This window comes from Mchenga conophoros, linkage group LG19 (assembly GCF_057382185.1).
Source record: "Mchenga conophoros isolate Kocher_MC1m ecotype Shallow Benthic linkage group LG19, M_conophoros_male_GT1.1, whole genome shotgun sequence".
In the NCBI taxonomy this organism is placed as follows: Eukaryota; Metazoa; Chordata; class Actinopteri; order Cichliformes; family Cichlidae; genus Mchenga; species Mchenga conophoros.
Genome location: NC_140544.1, coordinates 4,423,294 through 4,448,125, shown reverse-complemented (window position 1 = coordinate 4,448,125; position 24,832 = coordinate 4,423,294). Strand labels below are relative to the sequence as shown.

General features: G+C 41.3%; 1 protein-coding gene across 1 annotated transcript in view; it reads left to right on the top strand.

The window, feature by feature from the left end:
* The window catches only part of npas3 (neuronal PAS domain protein 3), a 396,686-nt gene that overhangs the window by 84,834 nt on the left and 287,020 nt on the right, over positions 1 to 24,832 (top strand). Inside the window, exon 2 of the mRNA XM_085256285.1 lies at positions 12,914 to 13,012. Coding sequence (XP_085112411.1) covers positions 12,914 to 13,012 — 99 coding nt within the window. The remainder of the gene's footprint in view (positions 1 to 12,913; positions 13,013 to 24,832) is intronic.

Here is a 24,832-nt window from a genome sequence, read left to right as displayed (position 1 = left end):
TCTAGGAGACAGAACCTGAAACTGACATCCGTCTGTAGCAGAGGTGAATCTGAACTGAAGGCATCACAGATTTCAACTTTTTACAGAAATCATTTGTTCTCCGCAGTCAAATGTCTTTATGAACAACTATAACTATAAACCTATAACATTTAGCATATAATCATTAGTTATTATTAATCTCTGGATCTCTTCCATAGTCTATCTATTGTCCTGTCTTCCCCCCCTCACCCCCAGCAGTCATGGTAGATGGCTGTCTAATTGCTGGGGGTCTCTTCTGTATTATTGTCCAATATAAAGTGCTTTTACGCTATCGATGTTATGATTTGGCGCTATATAAATAAAATACAATTGAATACAAAGAATAATTGGTGACAATATTGCTTTATTTGAATAATAATAACATAAACAGTAATAAATTATGTCAAAATTAATTTGAAATATTATCTTTTATGTTATTTAATAACTTTGAGCTTTAAGTTCATCGCTTTTCATCCAAGTTTGCATTGATGAAATTCTCCCTGATGTGTTGTTGATCAAAGGTGGCCCCTTTACATCACACTCTGAGGCTTTTCAATCAGACGGGTGCATCGGCGTCCACTTTGATCTTGTAAGATTATAGTTGCTGATGTAATCCTGACATGACAGGAAGTCAGGGTGAGAAATGGACCCAAGAGATAGTGTTGCTCAATCCCCAGGTGGTCAGTTCTGCACAAGTCTATCTCATCCGGGATGAGGAGATAATTTAACGCTGCCATGACAACGGCTGGTTTGTCATTGTGTGGGAGGTCAAGTTCACAAACGGGATTCAGAGTAATTGTTTGGAAATGGGGTTTTCTGTTTTGAATTTATTTATTTTTTTATGTGTGGGTATTAGTTGATAAAAGGAATGTGGCAGAGAGGAGAGGATAAAAATGAAAGTGTGATGGAGAAGACTATGATGGAGAGAGTATAGTTCATTGTGCTTTCATATACGGATTTATTGCGCTTGAGTGTATGTGCATAATTTGTACATGTACTGGGAAACCTGAGCTTCTGCTTTTATGTTTGTGTGTGTGTGTGTGTGTGTGTGTGTGTGTGTGTGTGTGTGTGTGTGTGTGTGTGTGTGTGTGTGTGTGTGTGAGAGAGAGAGAGAGCCATGCTGCAGAGTGGTTCTACCTGTAAATGTCAGGCGGCTGTCCTCAGTGTTGACAGCTAAGAAATCAGTGGTAAATCAGGGCAATAGCTCTGCTAAAGAGGTGATTAATAAACATGTCATCTTTATTTGGTGTGTGTTAGTTTGTGTGTGTGTGGCTGTGTATGTGTGTGCGTCAACACCTTTAGACCTTTTTTGCTTTCAAACAGCTTGAGGGTGGGTGAGGGAAAGCTGAAGACATGACAGCGATGGAGCAGAATGTGTTAAAGGACAGGAAAGGTGAATAAATACAAATAAGAAATTACCACTGATTTGCAATCACAGTGTGGAAGTAGCCACTCTTGAAAAAATAAGAGCACCTTCTCTATGTTCTTTAATGAAGGGGAGTTTTTTTCCTTCCTCCTCCACCTTTTTAAATTTGTGCAGCTCCTTTCATGGTTTGTATCTATTCATCTTATTAATTTGACTCTGATGAAATGCACGTTTTTTTTTGTTCCACTGTTTTACATCAGCTCGGTCTGTCTGCATCTGAAATGCACAACACTATTGAAATTATGAAAAAAATCACAAACAGTCGGTGGAATAACATTGAGGTGTACAGGGCTCGGGATGTCTCTTTTTCTGTCATTGTTAAAATAAAAAGAGAGATGCTGAAGCTTCGCCCTTCATCACACTTAGCCCTGCGACTGTGCCACTCTCTAATGGAACTTCATCCATTTCAAATGACAGAATCCATTATGGTTGCATGCACTACTCTGCAGCGCATGCGTTGCATGCACTGGATTTATTTTTGTTATTTGCTGATCATGTGTGTAAACTCATCTGCATTTATTCTCCTGCTGATGAGCTGAAAAGCCTTGGGTGTAGTAGGTTTATGAGAAAACAGACAAATATATTTTAAAGGATTTCCAGGGGAAGAATAATTATGTTGCTGTCATGAACAACAGTGCTCTGAATATGCTGAACTTTATACTCTAGTCATGTAGCCAGAATTAGGCCTAGTGGATGATAAAACGTTTCCCAAACTATAAAGAATATTTTGCCTACTTTATCTTTTATATATTGTATCTTTATACTTTGAGCATATATTTGCTAAAAAAAACAAAACAAAACAAAACAAAAAAAACAGCATTTAAGGCATATTTTTCTTTCAGATACTCAAGTGTAAAGTATTGAAGAAAGATGAGCTGTTACTGAAATGGAGATTAAAAAAAAAAAGAGAGACTGTTGTCTTGATGAGTCAAATATTATAAAACAGATAAATGATGCAGGGTGCAAATGTTTGGTGCAACTTTGAAACTATGATCCCCTGATACTGATGTTCAAAGTCAGTTATACCAAAACATTATAATCAAAAATGACATTTTGGCTTTAGATCGTAAAACTGAAGTGATTTTAAATACAGCTCAGGTACATTTTTGAAGGGAGTCAATATATTAAATATTCATTAAAGATACTAAATTTGTTAAGTTGCACAAAAGAAATCTGAAATATATATTTATATTTATATTTTTTTCTTAAGAATTTAATAAATATATAAGTGATAAAGTTAAGCCCAGATTAATGTCTTAATTACCTTGTAACAATCATTAAAGCAAAGTCTTAACCTTTGTAAGGAGCTAGCATTATTCAGAGTGAATGAAAAAAGCACCAACAATTATGTTTCAGTGCTTAATGTGAAAGTGTCGTCAAACATCAAAGTCAGGTTCTTTCTTTGGTTAATTAACAATGTGGTCTGCCTGTGTAAGTGCCACTAGACAGTTTCATTTCAACATTTCAAACATCTTTAGGGTTTAAGTTTCACTGGCAGATAAATCAGTGAGTCATCTGCATATCAATGCAATGTTTTTTGTGTTTTTTTTACATAAAACCACCGGGTATATATACAAGGAAAAAAGACGACTGGACTGAGAATTAAGTCTCATAAAAGCCAACAGAGACGATTCTAACCGAGAGATAAGAAACCCATGAGACTCATGAGGGTGTAAAATGAGGTGGTGGGATCTTAAAGCACAAAAAGGCAGAATCTCTGAGTCAACAATTAAAAGAGTAATGTCCAGCATGAGGAAAAACTTTTCAACTCTTTATTGCCGATAATAAACACACTATGTCAGCGGTATTGTACGTATTGTTTGTTATATGGTGAACCGAGAAGTGTGAGTGAATGGTATCTTTAGACCTGTTCAGCTCTCCGCCGTGGAGGGAGGCCGACATGTCAGGAAGAACAGATAGAGATGTGTGTTGTTGTGGTGGAGTGCAGGTGCAAGTCTGCCACTGAGGGTTCAATTTACACACTGTTTGTGCACCTGCGTGCCAGCGTGTGCATCTGCATGTGTGATATTTGCATGTGAATCTTTGTGAGGACAAATTATTTTTCAAGGTTAAGAGCGAGGACATTATAAAAAGGCAATTTCTCACTCAAAGGATCATTTGAGACTGTGTCAGCACCTCATGTGTCCGTACATAGGAAAAAGGTGGCGGCGCGCGCGGGTGCAGCGGCTCTTAGCTCTCCAGTTTGGTGCTTGTTTTTTGCACCAAGGGAGTGGCACTCCAATTTCGTTGTACCTTGTACAATGACAATAAAGGCTATTCAAACATGGATTAACCGTCTCTGCGTGTATGCCTACACGTGTCACCCTTTATAAACTGAGCAGAAAATAACCTTCATATAAAGAGAGAGCACGTCAGCGACTTCTTATATCTGATCATAGCACTTATCATTCGTTTTATCCTCCTAGAATTTGGATGGTTAGTCAAAGCTGTCACTTTTTGAAGCTCCAGTACAAACGTTAGCTCAATGCAGGTAACAGCAGATCTGAGGGGAAAAGAAACTACAAGCTCAAATTACATTTTTTAGATGTGTGAAACAGAGTAGAGGTTTCTGGCAAAACTTCTCTACATCCAAGGTGAATGGAGAAGAGCGTAAAGTCTGGATCGGTTAAAACTCCAACAACACTTGTAAAGGATAACTTTATTGTTTGACACATCATTTACACATTGTATGGCAATTTATTTGCTAATTTCCTTATTAATTTGACAACATTAGATCCACAGCAAAGAACGTTTCAGTAACACCAGCTAACACCTCAGTGCCTGCCAAGAAGTTCAGGATATCCTCAGCAGCTAACTTCAGTATTACCATCATTGGTCAGAATTGAGCTTCACAGACTCATCAGCCTCATTTGAGTCTGTGAAGGTCCCTTTTAAACACTTTTTACTGCCTCCTCAAGAGGCTTCACCCCTGGCATTTTGACAGCTGAGGTAACCAGTGCACTGAGAGCCTACACTTACTAAACATGAACGCTAACCTTTGGAGGTTACAGAGGGTTAAAAATAATAATACAAAAAAAAATTTAATTGACATATATCTATGTTTTTATACCCAAACAGTAGTAGAAACAGGCCATTACAGGGACACACAGAACAGCTAGCTGTGGCTCAAACAGATCTTTATAATGATAACAGTGGAAGGGGAGCTGTTACTGTTCTCCTTATTTGCGCCCGTACTGTTCCAGTGGTGGATCAAACATGGGAAGAATTTCAAATAATGATATCCGAGTTTGTACAAATAATCTCAGCAGGCTTCAGACTGGCCCAAACATTGGATTTCAAACAGCTTTTGTTTTCAAATCATGCCCCTCTGTTATATCAATGAGAGTGGAATCACTTATGTTGTCATGTCAGGACACATCTCGGGGTATGTGCATACAGGCACCGCACACAGAAGAATTTTTTTCAACTGAAATCATGGAGCACTTTAGCAGAGTCCCAGAAAAAAGCCAGCACCGGCAGCTGGAGTGCAACAGTTCTCCTTTGAAGAACACACATATCTTACACTCAGCCTGAAACACTGAGTGTAGGAAGGGATTTAGTTTAGGAGTCCAAACCTCCTTCAGCTTAACTGCTGTACTGAAGCATGACTGACTGACTAAACCTGGACCAAAACATTCGAACCAGCTAGGGAGAAAGTGTGTTTCTGTTCGTGATATTGTGTGTCATATGTGTGTTTATAGTCTCTTTGTGTGTGTGTGTATTCCAAAAGGGGCAGATTTGACCCTGCCCTGGAAGTGTTTAAACATTCTCGTACCAAACAGAGAGGTTACAGTGTGTAAGCAGGAAGCTGGAGTGTGTGTGTCTGTGGTGTCTCTGTGATTTTTATACATTTTTTATTTCATGTGTATTTGTGTGTGGTGACGCCGCTGCTCGCTAAACTGACACATTTTCAATCACATGGTTTATTCCAAGGAAATTGTTGAAAAAGAGGGAAAAGGGCAGATTTCTGCGGCTCTGCGGGCTACAATAGGACAAGCCAGGATTATTTTTTTTCACTTGCGTGTGTGTACGCGCACAAGTGTGTGTGTGTATGTGTGTGCATTCGCAGACAATGCCCTGGTAGCCAATTTGTAATATATAGTCGGCCTTGAAAAATGGCCCAGATCTCCCCTACGCTGTCTGCAATTTAGCTCTGCCGGCGCCCAGCAATACCCATTGTACTGCCTCCCACCACTGCCATTTTGGCCTGATGGAGTGTGTGTCTGCACCTCGCGTGTGCGAGAGTGTGTTTGTTTACTTGCTTACGTGCATCTCAGTGTGCATTTACCCATGAGTCTGTCTTTGTGCGTGCATGCACTGGTGTGCGTGAGCCAGCAAATGTGTTTATACTCAGGTTATTGAATTTCTGCTTGTGCATGTTGGTGTGTGACACAATGCAAGTGCACGTCTCTGTGAGGTGCTGCGCCATTAGTGTGTGCCTAAAGTTGTACTGGTTATTTAATGCGTACGCATATAGTTGATTTTCTGTGCTCGTGTTTGATGCAGCACGGTTACTCCGTCTACTTTCCAAAATGACAGCAAGAAACCTGAAGCCAACATTCAGGAATGAATGGATAAAAAAAGAGAAAAGTGAGAGAGAAGGGAAGGATGGAGTGATACGCAACAATTTAGGTAAAGAGAAAAAGAAAGACTGGAATAAGATTTTTAAGGATGTGAGAAAGAGGCCACTGTGTTAAGATGGACATAAAGGCGTGCATGTAAAAGCAGGTTAGTTGGGCACAAGGACGAGGGTCAGAAGAAAAAAATGTAGCACAGGAATATCCGGAGAAAAAGATGGAAGGAAGAAGGGCTAAAATGTGACTTTAAAGATGTAAGTTTGACTGCAAAAAACTGTTCCTGAATTGAAAGAGGGATGTGGACAGTAAAATATGTAAGATTGGAGGAGTTGTAATAGAGACTAATGGGAAACAAAGGATTGGCTTGATTGTTTGAATGAGGAGTAAAGATACAACGATATGAAAAAAAAGAAAAGACGAAAGAAAGATTTAAGGATATAAAATGAAGGTGAGCAGCAAAAATAGAAAAGTGAGGATTATGCATGTCCCGAGATGTTGCCTGTAACACCTAACCCAACTCAAATGTACCGAGCCGATCATGAGTGTTCTTCCTATACTGGACTAGAAATGGTGGCACACTGTCCTCTCTCACATATTTGTTAATGACTTAAAAAAAGCAATTTTTATGGAATCAGCTGTCAGTGATGAAGGCAATATATAGTGAACATGGTGATAATCACACCATACCCGAGTCCAGCTGCACTGTATTCAGTGGTACATAGTGATTGGCTGTGCATCCGGCACATAGTCTAATGTGAATATACCCTAAGGTGGAGCCCAGGTACTCTTGGGATGAAGCTGAATCCGTTACCTGTATATTGTATATTGAAGGAGGAGCAAAAGCAGGAGTATTCATGTAAAGAATACCTGACTGAGACTTTTTTGAGGCGCTGTTAGGATCCTGAGGACTTTGACATGTTTGTGTGTTGACTTATTTGGCACCACCTCTTTTAAGGGTCTTGGTGTACCACCAAAAAGGCCTACACTATTTTGTATACTAATTACAGGGGAAACATTCATTACAGTTTTTTACAGACGCTAGGACACATTTCCCAATACTTAGGTCACTTTTGCAAAACACTTCACACAATCCTCCTAACTGACCGTCAGCTTGGCAAAGCAGTTCATTTCACATTCAAAATGCACTACAACTACCAAAACACTTCATTCAGGTCTCAAATAAACTCATTCTTCCAGAACACTAGCAAAGGTTGACAGCCGACAAACACACTTTGTCACCCACAAAACAATGACCTAAAAAACACTAACAACATGTAGCATTACACAGTGTTTTCTTGTGTAAAACAAGGACACATCTCTGTTTATAATTTCAGTATATGTTACTGGAATGAATCAGACATCATGCAGAATTCGTTAATATTTGTTTATGTATTTTTAGTTTTTTGCACTAAGTAATCCCAAAATACAAGAATTTGTATACACACCATCCACTGATACACATACAATAGTAATGCTATTCTACTCGGTCTTCTCCATTTGGCCACAGGTTCTCATCCACATCACATCTTATGTCATCTAGGGCAACACACCTAGGAAAGAATCTTCTGGCTGCCAGAATTGAAGGAGTTGAAAAATTGAAGGAGTAACACCTGTGTAGATGTTCATCTACAATGAGAATCAGCTGTGGCTGGTTAAACTGCATTTTTAGATTTAAAATATGTTTCAATAAAATATTGCTGTTGAATTTTGCTGTCTTTTTAAGTTTTGCATTGTGTTATTGTTTTGGCCATAAGTTTAACAGTTTTGAAAACAGTATGTAAGCACATGCAAAATGTCCTGTACGTACAAAGATTTTTGGCAGTTGTTGTGTCTGAGTGAGAAGATAATTCATGAAATTTGAGAGATGTAGTCATTGAATGCATTTTGTGTCAAAACAATGATAACTGGTCCTCAGTTTAGCCCACATAGACTTCTGTAGTGCTCACTGTGTGAGGAGTTTTGCAAACGTGACCTAAGTATTGAGAAATGTGTCCTAGCGTCTGTAAAAAACTGTAATAGTCATTAGGTAAGTCCTTGTTAACACATTTAAGAAAAAAAAAGTTTAAGCTTATAAAATAATTCATAAAGTGAAGTGTTTCCTTGAAACTCTGATAAAAATTCCCAAGTTCAATTTTTCTTGACTTTGAAGTATTACATTATGCAGTAAATTTCACCCACTCAGCAGTATCATGCACAAATTCATTTCCACCTCATTTCCACTGATTGTACCTGTTAAATAAAGTCAGTGCATTTTCTCAAAACTCTTTTTTCCCTTCAAAACTCACATACAGTGCAGACAGTCCGAGTCCCTTAATCTCACATAAAAAACATGGAAAGGATCCCCCTCCCCCCCCTCTTTTGCATCATTTTCATCATGCGTAGTAAATTCTTTCTTTGTCTTAACAGAAGCACCATAGCCCGGTTGTTGTTAGCCCGAACCATGGCTGATATCGTGTAGAAATCTCATTTTTGATAATCTACTATTCTATTTTAATGCAAACCTTTCCTTATCACAACGTAAACCTCACTACAGTGGAGGGAAAGTGAAACAATAAAAAAGTAATGGGATTCAAAATCTGGTTTTCTGAGTGATCTGATTTATACCGTCAATAACCAACCTTTCTCAATATCTCGACTTTGTCACAGTTTCGAACATGAGACAGCCCATATGCTACTCCATATGTCACTCGGTGTCTAATATTGCCGCAGCTGGTGTGGCGCTGATGCCAAACAACACCTCATGTGTATCTCTGACATTCCAGTGTCTGGGACAAAATGTCAGCATTTGGTCAGCCTGGGAATTGTATGGTGTGAGAGATATTATAAACAATTAACAATCTTGCTAAAACTTTCAAAATGTAAAAAAGAAAGAAAGAAAGAAAAAAAGAAAGAAATAGAAAGAAGGACTAATAGTTACTTTTGTTGAAGAAATAAGAGAAAAAGTTCATTTTTTTGGCACATGTATGTCAATTTGTTGATGATTGGCTACACTCTCTGGATTGTACCAGCTGATGAAATAATATAACAGGAGGGGTAAGCTTATTCTACATTCACTTGTAGCTACAGTACCAGACTGAATTGTTATTGGTGGGTCTGAAAACCAGTCACGTATAGTTGTTGTTTTATCTGGGATTACATTCAGTCTGAAAACATTGTGCAACTTTTTTACTATGATTTTCTGAGTTGAGCAATATTGTTCACTGAAACTGTGCAGGTAGGATCTCGAATAAAAGTATCTGTGGAAAAAAAAGCTTTTCATTCTGGTCTTCTGATTGGGTCCAAACCAGGAAGTGCTACAGTGATAACAAAAACACAAAACTAAGGATACATGTTTTCTGATTCTTATTCATGGAATTGATGGACAAATTCTTGAGCGTTATTAGCATTAAAAGTCACACATGCTTCTAGCTGGCTACTCTCTTATCACCTTTTAAATTGGCCATATAGACAAACACATATTTTCAAAGCCTTGTAAGTTAAAAGTGTGCAAAAAAGACATGCAAGTGAAATAAAACATACTTTGTCTACAGCAAGTCAACAGTGACTTTTCATTTAGCTGTGGTATGTAATTACATTTTCTCTTTCTTTAGTCATTCGTCCTTAACTGCTTAACTGCAGTCTGATGTTGAGCACATGAAGAAGGTTTATTAGAGACTTTAATGAAAAGACTGGAAGCAAAAAAGAGTATATTTACCAAAATTAGGAGCTAAAAGACACTAAAAGGCTCTGCAGCATTCCAGACCTCCATCACTTGTAGTTCAATACAAGCATCACTTGTATTGAACTACAGTGATGCATTTACATTATTAAGAACCATTTGATTCCCTGCTTGTATAAGGATATTGATGAGATCAGAGTCAATGACCTTGACAAGTGAAAACTCCAAAGAAATTGATGGACTCAGTGTCACCGAGATAAATGTTTACAGGTTTTAAGAATATCCATCAAGCAAAGGCAATCACAAGGACAACTGAGTAAAGCAGCTTTTCATTTACCCTAAGAGATTTGGAGCAGGCAGATGTCATATTTTACTCCTGTTGTTTTTAATATATAATGTGAGTCATGACACAACACATTGCACAAAACTCCTAGAATCTTCTCGTGCCCGTTACATGGACTGGAACTTAACATAGTAGTCTCTGTGCCGAGTCAGACTCTGTGTCTCTTGAAACCTGCTTAAAGCCTGCTGTATAATCAACAAAGTACACCGACCTCAGTGACAGAACAAACCTGCTTTTCTTCTTGCAGATGACAGCGCTCTTCTTATCTTTTATTGTTTTTTCCCCTTCCCCCACAACAGAAGCGATCTGTTTCCTAGTCATGCATCGAGAGATCAAATCTAAAAGTAATACAATCTCTGGACTTACATCGCAGTCGTTTAATTTGAAAACCAACTCTCGCTGCCTTCTCCGGTAGCTTTAAACTGAAATAAGTTATGCCGGCGGTGCCCTCGCTTCACCCTCTGACAAGAACAATAGCGGCCGGCTCGCCTCAGAAAACTGTGTTTTACAATAATACTTGTCCACAAAGCAAGACCGACAATGTCAATGGTTTTCTGGTGCGCTACACAGTGCAGCTAATGTTCTCCTGCAAGCCAGCATCGCTTCACTGCGTCTCCCTCTCGCTCTCTCCTCCTCCTTCCTGTGTCTTCCAGAGTCTCTCTCCCTCTTTCTGCCTCCTGTTTTTTTTTCCTTCTCTCTTTTATTCTCCTTGGCTCTCCCTCGCTCCCTTTCTCAGTATGAAAAATCCATTCCGGCATGGGTTTTGACAGCCTGTCTTTGGTGGGTGTGTAAAATTCAAATAATTCACTGTTTATAGACAGTCACTTTGGGGCTGCTTTGTATTTTGTATTTGACTCCGGTGTCACTTTGCCTGCCCGTTGAGTCCCAATCGGCAACATTTAGCTTTTCAAAAAGAAAAGAAATAAATAAATAAAATCTGCCACCAAACTGCAGGTTAGTTTGGGTTTTTTTTGACTGTTTCCAAGGGCGGGAAGTTTTAGGCGACCAGTCATGGTGGGAGATACATCTTGAAATACATCTGAAATAAGCGATTATATTCTAAGCAAACAGAGTGTTAAATATGTGTTGCCACATTGTTTTGTGGCATATTTAAAGCCCCCTTGAATGTAAATGTTTGCACTTGAGTGTGATTTAAAAACCTTTCGCTGTCATACTTTTTTTTTTTTAACCTTTATCATCCAACTTTACAGTTTTGTCTCCCCTTAATTAGTGTGGCTTCTTGTAGAGGGTACATGATGTTAACACTGTAAGAAAGACTGTAAGTAATTGCCCTGTGTGGCAGTTAGATTTGGGGGATTTTATTTAGAAAATAGGTGAGTTGGTGGCCCAAGTGGAATAGTTTAAGTATGTGTGGGTCTTGTTCACAAGTGAGAGCCGCGAGGGATTGACAGGCGGATTGAGGAGGGTTAGTCATGACACACAGGAAAGTCTATGGCTCTGTGCTTGCTGCCTCTGCAAACTGGTCCCAGATAAGCAGCAGAAAATGGATGACTGGACCATCTTTGCACATTCTATAGTGAAATACGTGTTGTGCCTTTTTTAAAGTAGATCCTAAAAAAGTATGTCACTGACACACAGGAAGCAGTTTGATCACATGTCAAACTTTCAAACTTCAGTCACGCATTCAGATCAGCAACAAACTTGATGAAACACGTGTAAGACGAGGAAGTAACGCAGCTTCACTGTGGAGCTAGCTAAGCTAGCTAAGCTCAAATGCATGGAAAGTGGAGAAGTAGCAGCAGAAGGATATAAAAAAAAGAATAAAAAAGACGGGTAAATAAACGAATTAAACAGTTTGTCTGCCTCCAGTTGTTCATGCAACAAAGTAAAAACAGACTGACTGCATCTGTTGACTCAGTGAGTCGCTCTTCCAATGCCTGAAAGAAGAAGCTACAAAAACCCCAAAGTGACTCGTGTTAAGGGAAGTAAAGTTTGCAGATAAACTCGCACTGTATTACTAAAGTACATTAATTTACTCTGCTGTGCTGATGCTGGATTGTTTGTGGCGGTTAAATAACAGAGTAGTAAGTCATCACACACCGTGATTCAATGCCAGTACGGTAATATTTTTGCAGCAAAGTTACCAACATATCGTTAACTTGTTATGGAAAACATCTGTTATGGAAATTTAGTTTTCCTGTTAGCCAGTACCACATGTATAAGTGTGTAGCCTACATTTATTGCTTTCTGAGATGTCTATTCTTTCATAGGTAAATATTGTGCTTTTAAGTACTAAACTTATTTTGGGGGGGGAAATATCACATAAGTTGACATAGTATATTTAATATTTGCACCATATATCATTTATAGCAACCTTTTTCATATGGGTGCTGATAGCATTTGTGGTCCTGATAATGCTGAGTGTGCTACCCCCAGTTCACACAGATATCGCCATATTACATCACATCTGCAGGACCCTCTATGTTAAAGATATTCCCGCAGCTATCGCAGCTGCCTGTTTATGAGTAATTAAACAAAGTATTTGGATTCTTTTTTGAGTGTTATTTTCATATAGACTTGAGACTGAGAGGTCCACAGTTTGTTGTCCACTGAGCTGGAAATGCCCAATCTTTCATTATTTTTTCACATGAACTGCCAAATTATCATTTACCTACTGCTTATCTGCAGAATATATTTTGCATCTAATTCTCTGATTTTCCATGACATTTGCACTGTGCTTTGTATGGTTATTTTGTCTTTGGTTCCTATGCTCTGCTCCTACGTTTTTGTCTTTGTTCATTTGATTTTCCTGTTTTCTCCCTCTTATTCTTCATTTAAGTCTTGTTTTTACTCCCACTTCTTCTTCTTCTCCTTTTTTCATGTGGCTGTCGTTAAAGAACCTCTTCACGTTTTTTTTGTGTGTTTCGCAGTGACCCCTACTGGGAGCGGCCAGCTAATGCAGGCAGCTGCTCCGCCGCCCGGCCCAAGACCCTTCACCTGGCCGGCCAGCAGCATACCTCCTCACCATGGTAACGTTTGTGTGTGCTCCTTGTAGCAGTAGCAGTAGCAAAACCAGTAGTATAACTTCCCTGTGTGTGTGTGTGTGTGTGTGTGTGTGTGTGTGTGTGTGTGTGTGTGTCATCAACAAAGAGTGGTATGAATGGATTGCCAAACCCTTTTTACTGTTGTTTTATTGTTGTTGGTTCATATACAGATTTGTCTCAGTAGCATTAAAAGGAAGGGATGTGCGTTCGTTTTCATGCATTGCCATTTAATTTGCAGCTGATTTTCTAAGACGTTAAAGACGTAAGGATCACCAATTCAACTTGTTCCATTCAATTTCATTCCAGGATAGGCCTTAAAATGGAACGACTTCCAGCACTGATGTGACTGGTTCTTTGGAAGACATTTTTGCTTTGATTCACTTGTGCTGGCACCCAACTCAATTTCTGGCATCAGGGATCCTCTGGCCTCATTTTACCTGACGTATTATGTTGCATAAGAATAACCCTGATGAATTCCATGCAGACAGTCATACATATTGTCAGTTTTGGAAAAACTGAACAGCTCCATCTTGTTGGGCATTGGTTGCATCACTGTTGTAAAGAACTGCTACCTCTAGAGAAAAGTTGAACTGATACCCCAAAATGACTTATTTGCTAAAGCCAGGTATCAAAGTATCACCCAGGGTTAATGTTCTGCATCCAAAAATTGCATTTCATTTAGTCATTTTCTGGGAATTGTACATCTATTTCCCACAGGTCAGCAACAAGGAATTTACTATGCCATCAAATATTATTTTGAACTAACTAGAAAAAATGAACAAAGCGTCATAACATCCAAAGTGAATGTGGGCCTTCTGCTCCACCATCTCCAATTTGCCTGAAAGTTTCATGGTTCAAAGTCTGGGCAAAGATGTTTGCTGTGAAACTTTTTACATATATTGAAAAAATACACGTTTTCAAGATATGTTTTTGAAAAATGGTCTAGTTCCAACATTTTCTTACACTTTGACATTTGAAGCAATTTTTGAACATGAATATCTCAAAAACTATAAAAAATGCCTGACATTTTCACTGATCTTTCCTACCATTAAAATAAACCAGGATCTGTAATGTTGGACCAATAAATAGGAAAATCTATATTTGAACGCACACTCATAAAAAACACAAAAAAGTAAACAAACCATCCACGTATTCACATCCGCTTATCCGGGGCCGGGTCATGGGGGCAGCAGCCTGAGCAGAGCAGCCCAGGCCTCCCTCCCTGCCCAGAACACCTCACCCAGGAGGCATCCTTGTCAGATGCCCGAACCACCTCAACTGGCTCCTTTCGATGTGGAGGATCAGCGGCTCTACTCTGAGAAAAAAAAAAACTGCTATTTAACCTTTTATGCTGGACTGAGCAAATATAAGTTCAGTGACAAAAAAAAATATTAGTAAACAATTCTAGGATTTCCAGATAGTGTGCAAATTATAACTGCAAAAATAATGAACTTTGTTAAATATGTAACTATTTTTCCTTTTTGAGACCTACTCTACCTTCCATTTGTAAAACCTACTGGAAGTCTTATAATGCAGGTTAAGAGACCTCCAGGGCAGTAGGATAGTAGTAGAATAGGTCACTAGAATAAAACTTCTCTTCAGATACAAATAGACTACCTACTGAAGTTTTTGTTGTTGTTCCACAATTTGTTATATATGATTAATTAACAATGGCAGTTGAAAGAATATAGCCTTTTCTTAATTTTTCTGTCTAAGAAGTTCATATAATAAAGTATTCCACATGCTCTATTTGAATTATTGTGAAATTCAACTATATGTCATTGAGATATTGTCACAATTTGGCTTTTGTAATTTTCATTAGTGTGTGCTTAAATATGAAACTTTGCAGGATGACTTGAAAGCCAAAATCCAGAGATTTTCTGATGTGTCTGTACCCAAATGACAGATTGTGATTGATTTTGATGTTAAGAAATACCAGTGAAACTTTCAGGCCTTTATCTTTAATAGTTGAGATTTCCGTGTTCAAACATTACCTCAAACATTACCTCAAATGTCAAAAGTGCCAAAAATCATACTGGGAGTGGGTCAACAGACCACTTAAATATGTGTATGTATGTGTATATATTAGGGGTGCAACGATATTCGTATCGATATTGAACCGTTCGATACAGTGCTTTCGGTTCGGTACGCATATGTATCGAACAATACAACATTTGTAATTTATTTTATCAATTTTCCTTCTGACGATGCTGTCTGTGTTGAGCGCTCAGTGAATCTGCATTCGACTACTCCGCCTAGGCTCGACAGTGCAGCCTAGGCGGAGTAGTCGAATGCAGATTCACTGAGCGCTCAACACAGACAGCATCGTCAGAAGGAAGAGCGCAGGGCAAGCTAGCGAGACAGAAGTTAAGCTCTCCTTGTAACAGGCAAATTGAACCTCATTCAGATCTGGCGTTTGGAATTATTTTGGTTTTCATGTGACGTATGACCCTGAAGGTAAGCGAGTCATGGACTAAAGTAAAACAGTATGTTGGATGTGCCATGCAATGCTCAATTACATTGGTGTGAACTAGTGTGTTAGCGCAGTTAGCTCGTTAACGTGTTGGCCGTCTAGCCCCATGCACGGAGCGATCGGCGGTAGCTCGTTAACGGAGATTTGCCGTGTTGTGGCGTTAAGGTCATTTCAACGAGATTAACCTGAAAGCACTAGTGGGAACACAACGAATATGACTGCACATTTACGCCGACATCATCCTAGTGCAAAGACAAATACAACAAGCATGCTACTAACTTTAGCCGAGTCATTTAGACAGCTGTTAGCACATGATTCTCCTTATGCTGCTGAGAATATAGCCCAGAAGAAGCGGATAGTATAGCTTTTATTTTGGAAAGAGCCATTTCTCTGTAATAAACTCTCTTTTCCAAAGATGATGTGATTCCTCAATCAGATACAGGGCTCGCAATATCGCTAGCCCGACGTCCCGGAGCTAGCGATTTTTTTCAGTCGGGCTACCAAAATGGGCTACCGTCGGGCTATTGTAGGAAAAATATATGTCAATGCTTTTGCATTCTTTCAGAAATGTAGCTGGGTAATTATGTCATTGGCATCGGTGAGCCACTGTCAATATGTGACATATTGAAGTCGCGTTTGAATTTGCACTTGTTTTTTTGCTTTCACTTTGCAATCGTGCGAACTGTGTATAGAGAGCGACAGCACTGATCTGTGAGTGATGATAATTTGTGCACCAATTCCTCTGACATCGTCTTATTAATCGTTAGCTTACTATGCAAACATGACAAGTGAAATCTCCTGCAGCAAGCTTAAACATGTGAGAGGTTGATCGCGCAGAGAATCGCTGAGCTTATGTGAGTGCATGTGTAAAAGCATTTCAGTTCTGCTGAGCCAAATAAGACAGGTCAGGGTGAAGAAGTGACAGCCAAAGAAAAGCTTACCACAAAACGGAGAAGTTATGACAAATCAGACTATAAGGCAAAAAGAAAGTGCAGCTTTATGGTTTCATGGACAAAATAATTTCTGTGGCTGCAATATGATGAGCTAAATAACCAGGGCTGCACATAAGTGGTCCGCAGGTGCGCATTCGCTGTCAAAATAAAAAACACGCACAAGGGTTAGGGTTAAATTTAAAAACTGTACTTTTGAGTTAAAATCTATATTTATAAATTTAATAAATGACAAATTAAAAAGGCATGAACATTTTTTTTGTATCGAAAAAATATCGAACCGTGACACCAAAGGATCGAACCGAACCGAACCGTGAATTTTGTGTATCGTTGCACCCCTAGTGTGTGTATATATATATATATATATAAAAAAAAAAAAAAAACACCCAGCACGCCCCTGCGGGCGGTTTATCCTTCAAGCTCGGGTCCTCTACCAGAGGCCTGGGAGCTTGAGGGTCCTGCGCAGTATCTTAGCTGTTCCCAGGACTGCGCTCTTCTGGACAGAGATCTCCGATGTTATTCCCGGGATCTGCTGGAGCCACTCGCCTAGCTTGGGAGTCACCGCACCTAGTGCTCCGATTACCACGGGGACCACCGTTACCGTCACCCTCCACATCCTCTCGAGCTCTTCTCTGAGCCCTTGGTATTTCTCCAGCTTCTCGTGTTCCTTCTTCCTGATATTGCTGTCATTCGGAACCGCTACATCGATCACTACGGCCGTCTTCTTCTGTTTGTCTACCACCACTATGTCCGGTTGGTTAGCCACCACCATTTTGTCCGTCTGTATCTGGAAGTCCCACAGGATCTTAGCTCGGTCATTCTCCACCACCCTTGGGGGCATCTCCCATTTTGACCTCGGGACTTCTAGGTTATACTCGGCACAGATGTTCCTGTACACTATGCCGGCCACTTGGTTATGGCGTTCCATGTATGCCTTGCCTGCTAGCATCTTGCACCCTGCTGTTATGTGCTGGATTGTCTCTGGGGCATCTTTACACAGCCTGCACCTGGGGTCTTGCCTGGTGTGATAGACCCCAGCCTCTATGGATCTTGTACTCAGAGCTTGTTCTTGTGCTGCCATGATTAGTGCCTCTGTGCTGTCTTTCAGTCCAGCTTTGTCCAGCCACTGGTAGGATTTCTGTATATCAGCCACCTCCTCTATCTGCCGGTGGTACATACCGTGCAGGGGCCTGTCCTTCCATGATGGTTCCTCGTCTCCCTCCTCTTTCTTGGGTTTCTGCTGCCTGAGGTATTCACTGAGCACTCGGTCAGTTGGGGCCATCTTCCCAATGTATTCTTGGATGTTCCTTGTCTCATCCTGGACTGTGGTGCTGACACTCACCAGTCCCCGGCCCCCTTCCTTCCGCTTAGCGTACAGCCTCAGGGTGCTGGACTTGGGGTGAAACCCTCCATGCATGGTCAGGAGCTTTCTTGTCTTTATGTCAGTGGCTTCTATCTCCTCCTTTGGCCAGCCTATTACCCCAGCAGGGTACCTGATCACGGGCAGGGCGTACGTGTTGATGGCCCGGATCTTGTTCTTACCATTCAGCTGACTCCTCAGGACTTGCCTGACCCTCTGCAGGTACTTGGTGGTTGCAGCTTTTCTAGCGGCCTCTTCATGGTTCCCATTCGCCTGTGGGATCCCCAAGTACTTGTAACTGTCCTCTATGTCTGCAATGTTGCCTTCTGGTAGTTCAATCCCCTCAGTTCTGACTACCTTCCCTCTCTTTGTTACCATCCGACTACACTTCTCCAGTCCGAACGACATTCCAATGTCATTGCTGTATAGCCTGGTAGTGTGGATCAGTGAATCGATGTCTCGTTCACTCTTGGCATACAGCTTGATGTCATCCATGTACAGGAGGTGGCTGACAACTGCTCCGTTCCGTAGTCGGTATCCGTAGCCAGTCTTGTTAATGATCTCACTGAGGGGGTTCAGGCCTATGCAGAACAGCAGTGGGGACAGAGCATCTCCTTGGTAGATCCCGCACTTGATGGTGACTTGTGCTATGGGCTTGGAGTTGGCCTCTAGTGTTGTACGCCACATCCCCATTGAGTTCCTGATGAAGGCTCTTAGGGTCCCATTGATCTTGTACAATTCTAGGCATTCCAGTATCCAGCTGTGGGGCATTGAGTCATAGGCCTTCTTGTAATCAATCCAGGCAGTGCACAGGTTGGTCAGTCTGGTCTTGCAGTCTCGGCTGATTGTTCTGTCTACCAGTAGCTGGTGTTTTGCGCCTCTGGTATTCTTGCCAATTCCTTTCTGTGTCCCGCTCATGTATTGACCCATGTGCCTGTTCATCTTAGCCGATATGATGCCTGACAGGAGCTTCCATGTAGTACTGAGGCAGGTTATTGGTCGGTAGTTGGAGGGGACCGGTCCCTTCTTGGGGTCCTTGGGGATCAGGACCGTCCGGCCTTCAGTTAGCCATTCCGGGTGTCTCTCGTTAACTAGCAGCTGGTTCATTTGTGCTGCCAGACGCTCGTGGAGTGCAGTCAGCTTCTTCAGCCAGTAGGCGTGAACCATGTCGGGCCCTGGTGCTGTCCAACTCTTCATACTGGAGACCCTTTCTTGGATATCTGCCACTGTGATGGTTACTGGACCCTGTTCAGGGAGGTCGCTGTGGTCTGCCCTCAGATCCTCTAGCCACTGAGCATTGCCGTTATGGGTTGCATCCTTCTCCCATATGCTCTTCCAGTATTGCTCCGTCTCCAGCCTTGGTGGTGCTGTTCTCTTATTGTTCCCTTGCCACTGAGAGTACACCTTTGCTGGTTCTGTGGAGAACAGCTGGTTTATTCTCCTGCCTTCTATCTCTCTGGTGTACCTCCTCAAGCGGCTGGCCAAGGCTGTGAGTCTTTGCTTGGCAGTTTCCAAGGCCTCAGGTATGGACAGCTTGCTGTATTTCTTAGGCACCTTATTTGTCGCACCTTTCTGCAACTCCGTTAGTTGGCTAACCTCCCTCCGTGCTACTTTGATCTTGCCCTCTAGCCTCCTTCTCCATGGAGGGTACTGCCCCTTGTCGCTGTTCAACTTGTAGCCAAGCATCTCACTGATCACTGTTGCCGTATTGTAGATGAGCTTGTTAGTGTCGGTAATCGTGGTTGTAGGTATTGCCCGTAGTGCTGCATTAACATCATCTAGCAGACCTTCTGAGGGAACTTCACGTAATCTTGGTAACCGGCTACGGGGGATCCAGGTTTCAAGCTTGGCCATGATCCTATTTTTCAGGTCAGTTCCTCTCGCACTCAACGATCCTTCTCCTATCGCACTTGGGGCTATGTACCCAATCTCGGGTGATGATATCTCCCCCCTGACCTGGCGTCCTGACTCCTCCTTGCCGTAGCATTTGTGTTGTACCTCGTCAATCTCTAGCTGTGAGAGCAGTCCCTTCTTTCGAATGTTGGAACACTGAGCTACTAGTTGTTTCACCGTCATTGTGGATGTTGGGTATCGAAGAATCCATAGGTCCCTCATCCTATTCATGTAGCCCCTTCCGCCAGGGTTACTTGCGTAGTAGCATTCCAACAATGCCCTGTTTTCGTCTCTTGCCCACCGATGCCTTCTTGTTCCAGTAGCCCACTTTTCGTCAGGGTGCCCTGGTTCCTCAACACCTGACGCGGACCTTGTTGATCCGGGCGACGTCCGAGCCGGCATGCCTTCGTATTTATCTGTCTCGCTCATGTCTGCGGTAGGCTTGCTTAGCATAGGGGGTCTAGCCTTAGGACCCTTACTGGATACAGACGCCCCAGGCAGGAATCGAACTTGCGATCCTCTGTTCCAAAGGCGTGTAGTTTAACCACTACGCTATCCAGCTGCTAGCTATATATATATATATATATATATATATATATATATATATATATATATATATATATATATATATATATATATATATATATATATATATATAAGGGGTGTAACGATATTCGTATCGATATTGAACCGTTCGATACAGTGCTTTCGGTTCGGTACGCATATGTATCGAACAATACAACATTTGTAATTTATTTTATCAACTTTCCTTCTGACGATGCTGTCTGTGTTGAGCGCTCAGTGAATCTGCGTTCGACTAGGCTGCACTGTCGAGCGCAGATCCACTGAGCGCTCAACACAGACAGCATAGTCAGAAGGAAGAGCGCAGGGCAAGCTAGCAAGGCAGAAGTTAAACTCTCCTTGCAACCCCTAATATATATATATTAGGGGTGCAACGATACACAAAATTCACGGTTCGGTTCGGTTCGATACTTTGGTGTCACGGTTCGATATTTTTTCGATACAAAAAAATGTTCATGCCTTTTTAATTTGTCATTTATTAAAATTATAAATATATATTTTAACTCAAAAGTATAGTTTTTAAATTTAATGTTGCTGAAACAACAAAGGGATAAAATAATAAATCTATCTGATCGAGAAATCACTCATCTTTGGAAAAGAGAGTTTATTACAGAGAAATGGCTCTTTCCAAAATAAAAGCTATACTACACGCTTCTTCTGGGCTATATTCTCAGCAGCATATTAAACATATCAGGTCCCCATAAGGAGAATCATGTGCTAACGGCTGTCTAAATGACTCGGGTAAAGTTTGTAGCATGCGTGCTTGTTGTTTTTGTCTGCTTCCACTTGTCTTTGCACTAGGATGATGTCGGAGTAAATGTGCAGTCATATTCGTTGTGTTCCCACTAGTGCTGCGTTAATCTCGTTAAAACGCCACAACACGGCAAATCTCCGTTAACGAGCTACTGCGGATCGCCCTGTGCGTGGGGCTGGACGGCCAACACGTTAACGAGCTAACTGCGCTAACGCACTAGTTCCTACCAATGTAATTGAGCATTGCGTGGCACATCCGACATACTGTTTTACTTTAGTCCATGACGTGCTTACCTTCAGGGTCATACTCACATGAAAACCAAAATAGTTCCAAACGCCAGATCTGAATGAGGATGGGGGAGGTTCAATTTGCCATGTTGCAACGAGAGCTTAACTTCTGTCTCGCTAGATTGCCCTGCGCTTAGTGAATCTGCGTTCGACTACTCCGCCTAGGCTGCACTGTCGAGCGCAGATCCACTGAGCGCTCAACACAGACAGCATCGTCAGAAGGAAAGTTGATAAAATAAATTACAAATGTTGTATTGTTCGATACATATGCGTACCGAACCGAAAGCACTGTATCGAACGGTTCAATATCGATACGAATATCGTTGCACCCCTAATATACAGTGGGGCAAAAAAGTATTTAGTCAGCTACCGATTGTGCAAGTTCCCCCACTTAAAATGATGACAGAGGTCAGTAACTTGCACCAGAGGTACACTTCAACTGTGAGAGACAGAATGTGGAAAAAAAAATCCATGAATCCACATTGTAGGATTTGTAAAGAATTTATTCGTAAATCAGGGTGGAAAATAAGTATTTGGTCAATAACAAAAATACAACTCAATACTTTGTAACATGACCTTTGTTAGCAATAACAGAGGTCAAACGTTTACTATAGGTCTTTACCAGGTTTGCACACACAGTAGCTGGTATTTTGGCCCATTCCTCCATGCAGATCTTCTCGAGAGCAGTGATGTTTTGGGGCTGTCGCCGAGCAACACGGACTTTCAAGTCCCGCCACAGATTTTCTATGGGGTTGAGGTCTGGAGACTGGCTAGGCCACTCCAGGACTTTCAAATGCTTCTTACGGAGCCACTCCTTTGTTGCCCGGGCGGTGTGTTTTGGATCATTGTCATGTTGGAAGACCCAGCCTCGTTTCATCTTCAAAGTTCTCACTGATGGAAGGAGGTTTTGGCTCAAAATCTCACGATACATGGCCCCATTCATTCTGTCCTTAACACGGATCAGTCGTCCTGTCCCCTTGGCAGAAAAACAGCCCCATAGCATGATGTTTCCACCCCCATGCTTCACAGTAGGTATGGTGTTCTTGGGATGCAACTCAGTATTCTTCTTCCTCCAAACACGACGAGTTGAGTTTATACCAAAAAGTTCTACTTTGGTTTCATCTGACCACATGACATTCTCCCAATCCTCTGCTGTATCATCCATGTGCTCTCTGGCAAACTTCAGACGGGCCTGGACATGCACTGGCTTCAGCAGCGGAACACGTCTGGCACTGCGGGATTTGATTCCCTGCCGTTGTAGTGTGTTACTGATGGTGACCTTTGTTACTTTGGTCCCAGCTCTCTGCAGGTCATTCACCAGGTCCCCCCGTGTGGTTCTGGGATCTTTGCTCACCGTTCTCATGATCATTTTGACCCCACGGGATGAGATCTTGCGTGGAGCCCCAGATCGAGGGAGATTATCAGTGGTCTTGTATGTCTTCCATTTTCTGATGATTGCTCCCACAGTTGATTTTTTCACACCAAGCTGCTTGCCTATTGTAGATTCACTCTTCCCAGTCTGGTGCAGGTCTACAATACTTTTCCTGGTGTCCTTCGAAAGCTCTTTGGTCTTGGCCATGGCGGAGTTTGGAGTCTGACTGTTTGAGGCTGTGGACAGGTGTCTTTTATACAGATGATGAGTTCAAACAGGTGCCATTCATACAGGTAACGAGTGGGGGACAGAAAAGCTTCTTACAGAAGACGTTACAGGTCTGTGAGAGCCAGAGATTTTCCTTGTTTGAGGTGACCAAATACTTATTTTCCACCCTAATTTACGAATAAATTCTTTACAAATCCTACCATGTGAATTCATGGATTTTTTTTTTCACATTCTGTCTCTCACAGTTGAAGTGTACCTCTGGTGCAAATTACTGACCTCTGTCATCATTTTAAGTGGGGGAACTTGCACAATCGGTGGCTGACTAAATACTTTTTTGCCCCACTGTGTGTGTGTGTGTGTGTGTGTGTGTGTGTGTGTGTGTGTGTGTGTGTGTGTGTGTGTGTGTGTGTGTGTGTGTGTTGAAAAGTATATAATATATGAAGCTGCAATTTCACAGCAATTAGCTATGGACCTTAACATTTTCAGGCAACTGGCTGGGCACAAAATGTTCTATAAAATGACCCTAAAGTCAACACAGAAGAGACAGAACAGTTTCATTAATGTCATGATTTGCACCTTTTTAAGTCCTTTGATTTTCGATGCAAACTACTTGTTTTTGTTTTTATGACATTGTAGCCGTTTCTGGTTTTCCTGGTTCTGTTTTAACCAGATAATGTTAATTTTAAAAAGCCAACTGAAGCCAATGCAGAAGTGTCTTAAACTGGCATTCTTTTCTAATAACTTGCATCTTGTTGGCCGACTCATTTCATTGCTCAAATAAATTTGATTGTATAGAAGTCAGGGAGACAACAACTATTACAGGCTTCACTTCTGTGTGAACTAAGACGTCAGTAAACACTTTCCTGATGGGATTATGGTCTAAATCAGCGGTCCCCAACCTTTTTTGCGCCACGGACCGGTTTATGCCCGACAATATTTTCACGGACCGGCCTTTAAAGTGTCGCGGATAAATACAACAAAATAAAACTAGTACCGGTACCGAAAAAAAGAAGATTTATTCATAACACACGTGAAAAGACCCAGGAAAACCGAGTTAACGATAAAAACGATAACAAAATAACGCTGAAAACCGATAAAAACCCTGAAAACCATACATTTCACACCTGAGCCTCAACTCTCGCGGCCCGGTACCAAACGACTCACGGACCAGTACCGGTCCAAGGCCCGGGGGTTGGGGACCGCTGGTCTAAATCACTAATTTCAAGCCTTATTTAATATAGCATGACAGTGATTTTTTTAAGTTACAGCCCTCTTAGAGTTAAAAAGGAGTGTAACAGCCCATGCTTCAGGTTGTATTGACAAGGACTGTCAATCACTACCATATGAGCATACAGTCGTCCTCTGTTTCTTCTTACTTGACACACACTCCACTAAAGCTCTGAGATGGTAATGGTTCAAGGTGGTTAAATAAAGGTTTCAAGACAGGACTTCACTAATTGGTGGTTCCCAAATTGCTGCTTTTATATAAACTGCTTCAAAAGCTGTAACAGCAAATTCACAAATGCTGTCTATATATGTGAGTATGAATGTCAAAGCTCAGTCTGATTATCCTCGTGTGTTTGTGTACTGCCATAAAACTGCATTATTCTTTTTCGATAGTTCATCCTCTCCACCCTTCCCTCTTCTACCGTCTTTGTAAGTGAGCAGTGAGAAGAAGGGGATTTGACACCAGGAAGTGAACTGAGGCCTGGTGTATTGTGTCTCGAGTTCTGTGTATTATTGTGTGTGTGCGAGTGGTGGATTACAGTACTGGAGAATAAAGGGGGGATTTGTGTCGGAGTCGGGCAGAGAGCTGAAAGGAGACGGCAGTTAATAGCTCATTATAGGATGGGCTTAACACCATGTAGGGCTTCTAGAAACACCAAAAGTTCGGCTTGACAGTAAA